The sequence below is a fragment of the Anoplophora glabripennis genome, unplaced genomic scaffold, assembly GCF_000390285.2.
Source record: "Anoplophora glabripennis isolate ALB-LARVAE unplaced genomic scaffold, Agla_2.0 scaffold197, whole genome shotgun sequence".
Taxonomy (NCBI): domain Eukaryota; kingdom Metazoa; phylum Arthropoda; class Insecta; order Coleoptera; family Cerambycidae; genus Anoplophora; species Anoplophora glabripennis.
Window position 1 is genome coordinate 611 of NW_019416387.1, and position 8,898 is coordinate 9,508.

An 8,898-nucleotide genomic window follows, 5' to 3' on the forward strand; every position below is an offset into this window, starting at 1 on the left:
TGGTGGAATGGAAGTGTAACGGTCTCGCGCAAAAATATTTTTTACAATTTTGTAGTCGAAATTATAGGTTAATTGAAATTCGAAGCCAGCTCACTGTAATATTCCCTCTAATACTGTCTTTCTAAATAATTTGTCAAATTTTTAAGTCGGTTGTAACACACATGTCTAATATGCAGGAGCGTTTTCCTAGTACAAATTTAACAATATTTTTATATAAGTACAGGGTGTTATTTAAGTACGTACACAAACTTTAACTGGAGATGTTTTGAGTAATTTTAATCCAAAATGGTTATATAAACATGAGTCCACAAGTGGATAGTTTTGGAGATACCTACACTATATTCAAATTTAAAAAAAAAATCGCGTTTTTAAAATGCCATACCTTCCAAACACCCTGTATAAACCCGTATATTTGTCATTGGAGTCCTTGTTTAAAACAAGATGTCAGAGAAGAAAAATGTCATGCAAGTTAAATTTTGTTGCAATATATTTTTTTGTTCCCATGACATTTAGAAACATGACACTTTCATCATCTGGAATTGAAAAAATGTCTCCTTCACTTTCGACACCTTGTGTTACACCCAGTATAGTAAATATTAATTTAGAAATAAATTACAAATAAAATTAATTTTCAACACTCGACATATTTTTTTTATCATTTAAATGGACTCATATTTAACCGAAACTTTTATCTATTTTTATACATATCAATAAGATTTGATTGGAACCATTATTTGTCGAAAAATTAGATGAGAAAATATTTGTAAATAGTGTACAGAAAAACCTCACAACTTTTTTTTATTTCTACGCAACATAACAGTGGCAAATATTGTACTTCTACGTGATTCCTAAGCTCCCTCTCATTATGTGTGTTGTTCATTTTTTTTTTAACTGTGATAAAATACACTGTCTGACACAATGTAGGACCTAATCCAACATTTCCGAAGATATTGTAGAAATATCACATTGAATTCGCAGAAACGAAATGTATATATTGTGAATCATTCTGGATGTTTTCACATTTTTGTGTAAGAAAATTGTCTACAGGGTGCTTCACTCGAATTCGATTCTTGAAACTAGATCCTAACACTACACACAATCTGCATTCTCCTATATTACCATAGAACATAGAACTATCGTTAAAGTAAATAAAATGGCACAGCTAGAGTGGACCACCTTGTATATAATAGTGTACCACGTTTGAGGTTGGTTAAAGCTTTCCAATAATGTTGAGATATTGAAAAATAATCCAGAAATCATCAAATTTATTTGTAATTAAAGTTATACAAAATTAGTAACGTTTTGAAAAGTAAATCGCTCATTTAAAATCTAATTTATTAAGTGCCTTAGTACAGGACTAAAAATACAAAGTGTTGAAAGAAGGCCAAACGTAAAAAATAAATATTATTAAGAGTTTATCAAATTACAAACAACTTATCATTGTTTTCGTAACATTCTAGATATTTAAATCCAAAAGAATGCACTTCAAAATATGTTTGATCACATTTTTTATATAAAGTACATTTATAGATTTATGAGGAAGAACTTGAATCGAGTTGCCACCGTGTCATAATAAAACAAACAGGGATTCATGGTCCCACTATTGACACTATTTTCGTTGAATAGAGACCCCTGTATGCAAATTTTCAGATTTCAATTTTGACTACTTTTTGAGATAATCGTACTAGACCCTCTTCGTGATACACCCTGTAGAGCCTTCATAAATGATTACAAGCCACGTGATAATTAATTTTGTTTGGAACAGCAGTTTTATTTCCTTCACACTGGCAATGGAATTTCCGTCAAATTAAAAATTATTAAACAATAAGATCAGGATTACATAAAATACGTTCTGTTTTACTGGCGAATGATTGGCGTAATTTTTCACATTTTATTCAACCAGTCAGCGATCGCATTATCTCGAGCGTAGACACAACGGTTTGTCATTGTTCACTGTAAACGAATCATTAATATTGATGATTTAGGTATTTTAGCTGACAATGCCAATCGTGCAATGTTGGTTGCATGAATCCGACAGTGACATAGCTTGTAATCATTTGTATTTGGTCTTTCCCAAGGCTATTCCACGATAAAAAGTCTTACGTCTGTGAAGATAATAAAATAATGAAGTTACTTTCCCTCGTGTGAAGGAAACTTTTATTGCACTATCTCCACTAATGTAAGTTTATTTTTATAGTGGTATCGCCTTAAGAAAGACTAAATACGTAGTCAAAACCTCACCAAATTTAGGAAAAAATTAGTTTTACAAGGATTTCATCTGTTTACTATCGATTCAAAAACATCTTACATATAAATTGATTCACAGAAGCAAATTATTCTAAGTACTGTCCCTAATAAACCTATTTTTACTGTAACTAAACCCGTGTCGACGCAGATCTCTTGCGTTATATGCTTTAATGTCTTCTAGCCTCAGATATGGTACATTTTTTTTTAAAGAATCCTACTTGCTTCCTCTGCGTTATTAAAGTCTGTATAAAAAGTCTACCAACTAGTTCTTACCTAAATGATGTACATAGAGTACGTTAAACATAAGGGACTGTAGCAACAACAAATATATTAAATGTAAATGTCGGTCCTTCAACGTGACATATGTTACCTGTAAATACATTTTCCTGTAAATTTCGAAACTCTTTGTACGAGCGTATTAGTTTTTATGCTCCTAAGTGGACGAGCCACGTTTAGGGTGTTTATATTAAAGATTAATTGTTAAATGTCAAACAATGGTGAGAGACTGGTGTGGCGGGTGAGTGTTATGATCATTTGTATTAAATAAACAGAAATCTTAACAGGCGGAGTTTCATTTGTCTGTATTCCAACAAAATTCCCCTAAAAGAATAAAAATTTGAGAGCTACTTAATATAAATTATTTAGTAGCAACATAGTAAACCAACTTTTAAGAATTGAAGATTTAAGCTTCACGTTAAAACTTTTACGATGAAGTAAACTCCAGAAAAATGTATCGGGCCCACTCCTCTCCAAGTGTCTCTAAGGCTCATAAATACAAAAGCATGGAAAAAGGTAAAGAGAGGGCGAATAAGAAATTCCGTGTTTCATAAATAAGTAAAAATATTCAGCCGTATGCAATCTTGCCCTGACTTGTGGCCAAACTTTTATGATTACCGCGGAATTATTTATTAAAGCGTCGGCAGAGACGTCAAACCTTACTGAATATTGAGTGTTTACCCCAAATTGTATTAAAGGATGCGGTGAATATTTTATTACGAGCTTAGGAAGCAGCAACCCCTCCAAGGGGTTTATTAAAGAAAGATGAACAACTGTCAGAGGCAAACCAAGTGTGTTCATATATGTACTCTTAAAATTATAATTAATTAAACTAAAATAATATATCAGATGGCACATTTAATAATAATTGTAACTAAATATGTACCTAAATATCTTCAGAAAAAAGAATTTTAAATTTTTGATAAAATCTAAATATTATAAAATTTGCACACTTTGTATTACCTTACAGTAATACAAAATTCTATTTGAATTAGTGCATAAATACTAATTTATTTTTGATATTTTACTTACCAAAAATATTAACCACAAAATATTGTAATGTAAATTAAACTGATCCCGCCATCTTGATCTTGCGATAGCATCCACAAACTTATTTAAAAAGATGGTTTAGATTTCTGTAATTTCAGAGTCAGGCAGAAGTAGTTGAACCTTCAACTATAAGATGGCATTTGTGATAGATTCCTATAATAGTTATATTGATTCCTGTAATGCCACGTTCTCAGACACGAATAGTTTAACGTTTAGATACAAGATGTCGCTCGAGTAGATTTCCAAAAATATTTATAAATCAACTATTTTATAATTACTTAGAAATAAAAAATTTAAATTTAGTCTTCCGTTCTCAATAACAAATAAATACAATGTACAAATACAAATTCATAACGGGAATTGTTAACGAGTAGACTTGACATTAATTTGAGCTAACCGTCGACGTTACGATCTTGAAGCATGGCGGGAGAGTTTATACCCTGCAAGGTAGATGGCGACGTGAATTTTGACGTTTAAAACAGTGGAGCAGCAAACCATTCCGGAAATAACATATGTTTGATTCAATGCGGTCCGCAACATTTAGGAACGACACCGGCCATTTTAGAGAACAGTGTTTGGTTTGATAATTTTAATATCAAAATTAAATTTGTAATTAATGTCAGAACCACAGTCAGCTCTTCTATTAAGAAAACAGCTAGCAGGTTAGTAAACACGATTTATTTGTGCCTTTTATTTGACAGCTTAAATATCGATGTGGACTAGGTGGGCTATTTTGCATCTGAAAACGTCCTCGTACAACTTCGATTTTTTTAATATGCCCGTCTGGCTTTTCCAAAAATAGTCGCAACTCGTTATTTTCGCATAACCGTACCGGCTTTCTTGCACAGCCGTCATAAATAGGCCCGGTTCGGCATGAAAATCAATATCTAAATTTTTCTCATCATGCATGTCAAATTTATGCAAACCTCTTAAATTTAATAAATACCTCCTCGTTTCGCGAAAACCACACCTTTATTTTGAATCAGCCCCTTTTGTTTACTAATTATATGAGGCGTTTAAACGGGAAAATCGCTGATTTAGAAGAAAACCGTGGTCGAATTTAACATAAATGGTGTGCACACATTTTTTTTTGCAAAAAAAACAAATCCCACATCAACCGGTCCAGGGGCTCTTCCGACACGCATAAATATTAAAATTCATTAGCATACTCAACCTTTACTTGCGAAATAGTCCTTACAATACACTTCCTGCACAATTTTTTATTTATACACAAGGTTAGACATTTATCTTTGTCAGGGATACTAGTATTTTCTCTGACCTTGACTAACGTTAGGATTAATGCACTCATCCGAGATTTTCTTCTTTCAGAATTGAACAAGAACCCCGTTGAGGGTTTTTCTGCAGGCCTTATAGATGATAATGACATTTACCGATGGGAAGTACTTATAATAGGGCCTCCCGATACGCTTTAGTAAGTACAAATAAAAACCACCATTTTTCTGCATTATATCAAGTTTTAATTAATGTTTTGCAATTTATTCAAGTCCGAATCCAAAATGAAAGTGAAATATTGCATCATTTAGTACATGTTTTAAAAATTTGAGGTTATGTTCGTAGCAGTGCTGTGGAGGCACTGACCTTGTATTTATTCTTATCTAATGACAGGATGGTCCAAAATTATGCTAAAGATAACGAATATGGTGACAAAATATCTTTAAAGATGTTTAGAGTGTAAAGATTAAAATTATACCTTGGAAAATGCAACTCATTACACATTACCGACTTTGCTAATCCTTGTTTGCATAATTCATATGACGAGTAGTACCGATTTCTTGCTTCGGTGAATGCATTAATCCAAACGTCCGTTTTTCTTTCAGTGAAGGAGGTTTTTTCAAATGCCACCTCTATTTTCCTAAAGAATACCCACTTAGGCCCCCAAAAATGAAGTTTGTCACAGAAATATGGCATCCTAATAGTAAGTAAAGTTTGTGCACACTTATAATACAACTTAACAATAAGTTTCCTAACATCTATCGATTAGTTTTAATCATTAACTATAATATTCTCAATTCACTTAACTGAAACTTCTTGTTTGTTCCGCAGTTGATAAAAACGGCGATGTGTGTATATCGATTCTGCACGAGCCAGGCGACGACAAGTTTGGCTACGAAAAAGCCTCGGAACGGTGGTTGCCCGTGCACACAGTAGAGACTATTTTAATTTCAGTTATCTCAATGTTAGCCGATCCCAACGACGAGTCACCGGCCAATGTGGACGCCGCTGTAAGTTGAACATTTGAATTCTCGTAAAATAGTGTGTTGTATTCGCTGCGTTTGCATCAAACGTCAATTCTTTTAATTGTTAAAGTAATGCAGCAGGCCATGGAAAAGTGAAGCACATGTTTCGTTTGTTTCTATATGTCAGTTTTAAATTAATTTGAGGTTATGTTAGTATATTGGTGATTTCCATGGCGAAATTTTGTTCCGTTAGAGCTGTGGTGTGACTGACAGGCGTGTGTTCTCTGTTACAGAAAGAGTGGAGGGAATCGTATTCGGAGTTTAAAAGAAAAGTGGCAAGATGCGTCCGGAAGTCACAAGAACAAGAGGAATGTTAGTATAATGACCGTATTACAATAAAACCTTAAAACAATTACACCAATGGTTTGATTCTAGAGCTGTTAAAATTTGCCGATTTTTTGTATGTCGTTCTCTGTAGTTTTTTATACAAACAAAATGTGTTTATATATATCTCGCGTCTCAAAGAGAAATTTTAACACTTCCAGAATCGACGCTGCCCGATCATCATATGACAACCGTTTTCTCCTCTACTTTTTTTATTTAAGATCTCACGGCAACTGAGAAGTTAGGTTATACCTGAGAAATTTTTCGTTTTTTTTATTTAATAAAAACCTTGTTTATTATTGCTTTTGCATTTTCTGTTACGATTTGCGGTCGTGTGTGTAACATTGTGTATCCGATGGGTTCCTAGATGGGGGCCGCGCCTTCTTGACGGACACAGTTCGGAGAACTCTTTTTAAATCACAACTTTACGCATTGAGAACTCGCTTTGTTACACGTGTTGAGATGTTTCGCACAATAAATTTACTTGTATATAAAAAGGAAACGTAAGCGGCCCAAGCATAAAAAACCCATAGTCGGTTTAAATCTGTATGTAATATTATTTAAAATGTTTATAAGTATATTTGTTTTGTGATTCATGAAATTGATGAGTTTTAATATAATTTTTATTTAATTCAACTCTCAAGCCCATTATAAAGTCTAGAGGGCACAAGTCAAGGCCTAATACCGGCCATAGGTTTTACAAACCCCTGTATTAAGAACCAGTGATAAAAAAATACTGAAAATCATATGTGATATTTTTTATAACTGTTACTTTTCATTTCTGTTGCTGTACCACGTAATCTCACATAATTATTACAGTTACATTAAAGACTGTTTGTATAAACGACTCTGAAGTTTGGGGTCTACGAGTTTTCGAAAATGGCATAGATGGCCTTCCTACTCGACTGAAAACAATATTGTGAGATTATGTTCGTAAAAACTCTCGATTGGTTGGGTTGTTTACGATTCTGTCCATTTTTCTATAACCGTTACCTTTGAATATACCATCCGATCTGTGTCTGGAGAAAGGTAGACTCCTGCTTACCGTGTCGATATATATATATATATTTGTATGGAAATTAATGCCCTCAGAACCGTCTTGTTTAAGTTGTACCATACCGTTTAAGCCCGAGAACCATGAATGAGTATGAAATGTATTTTTCAGAGTAAGCAACCAGTCAGCAACGGAAGTTGTAATAATCTTAAGACATTCATTTGTCGGAAATACTTGTAACTCTTAGATATGTAAATTGAATTGTAACACTGTAGGTATCGTAATTTAAGTAAATTTTATTAAAAAAACGTGCCCACCTAGTTTTATTTCGTACACCACCCGATCAAGTTGCCTCTGACGACTACAAACTTCGCTTAAACGAAGTTGCCATTGTTTCGGTTTTTGTTTGAATCATCAGGATAATTGCAGAACTGAAGAAGATATGACTAACAACAGAAACATTCCAGAAAAATTTAAAAATTTCATAAATACGACAAAAGAGTTAGAAAACATGTAAAAGAACCTGTACATCTCGTAATTAATTATTTTTATTTTATACAAATATTCTCCAAGTTGGCTTAAATTTCTGATTATATACTTTACAAGTATTTTTATGCAATTTTTAACTCTTAAACATTCTGGAGGAATATAAAAAAAAATTGGTTAAGGCCATAATAAAACAATACTCAAATGTGGTATTGTATAAGTTACACCTACGGCATATTAAACGCCAATAGTAAAATTCTAAGATTTGTTTTTTTCGCCAAATCATGAACTATCTTGAGAATATAGGTAACCCATATAAAAATAATGTCGAGTTCAACTTTTTTTATGACGGTAATTTTTCACGAAGTAAATATCTTTGGCCATGTACCAATCCACCTGGTGACCCATTTCTACCAGGTAATTATCGTCCTCTTCTAGTTTTCTGTATCATTTCCAGAACTCGGAAAAACATAGGCGGGTGTTCAGGGGGTATTTCAACCCCCAACTCCTTAATAAAAACGAAACGCGACTTTCTTGGTTATTTTACGTCAGGCTATTTCTGCTACAAGGATAAACGAGAAGCCAGCAACCCCCAGTAACTGAAAATTTTGCTATATAACTTTTTTTACAATTTATATGCCCAAATTAATTGTCCTATATTTTCTAAAGTATACAATTTTTTCAGTAAATTTAATGAATACATTTTTAAAGCATTCAAAATAAAGAGAAATTTTAAAGATCGCACTTTGATCTTTTTCATTTTCGAATCTATTGTATTCGACGTTGATCCCTTCGACGAAATTGATGCCTACGCCTCTGTGTATTGTGAAAAATAGGAACGGCTGCACTTGCCCGATACTTAGCGCGACCTCGAGCGAAAACTTTTGTTTGTATTTTCGTTAAAATAGGTTCTTTAATGCACCTCTATTTTGAGACTTGGACTACTTTCGAAATCGAAAATATATACCACTATACTAAAGTAAAAATTTTGATATGCCTTCTGCCTATTTTTAATGTCAGATATTACGCTGGTTTCTTGGAAAATTATGTAAAAACATTTGGAAGTCGTACAACAGCACAATTTTTTAAATACGTCAATTTTACCACAGAAATAAAATACCTTGCAAGGTTATGAGAAAAATTTTTTTCGTTCTAGAAGTTTTTTAAAAGAATTTAAAAAACCACAGTGAGAAAACAATTTGACTTTGTCTTTCTTATTTTCGTACAAACTTCTTTAAAAAAATGTTATTATTCTAACTTCTA

General features: G+C 32.8%; 1 protein-coding gene across 2 annotated transcripts; it reads left to right on the forward strand.

The window, feature by feature from the left end:
- The first annotated feature begins 4,092 nt into the window (after nt 1-4,092).
- Nucleotides 4,093-7,461, forward strand: LOC108904880 (ubiquitin-conjugating enzyme E2 G1). Of its 2 annotated transcripts, XM_018707589.1 has the most exons (6): nt 4,093-4,235; nt 4,903-5,005; nt 5,412-5,509; nt 5,638-5,816; nt 6,065-6,143; nt 7,321-7,461. In XM_018707589.1, coding segments are annotated over exons 1-6 (507 nt in total). In that variant the 5' UTR covers nt 4,093-4,189; the 3' UTR covers nt 7,323-7,461. The 2 variants fall into 2 exon arrangements, with proteins under 2 accessions (XP_018563105.1, XP_018563104.1); XM_018707588.1 differs by having other exon boundaries at nt 6,065-7,461.
- Nucleotides 7,462-8,898: the final 1,437 nt, after the last annotated feature.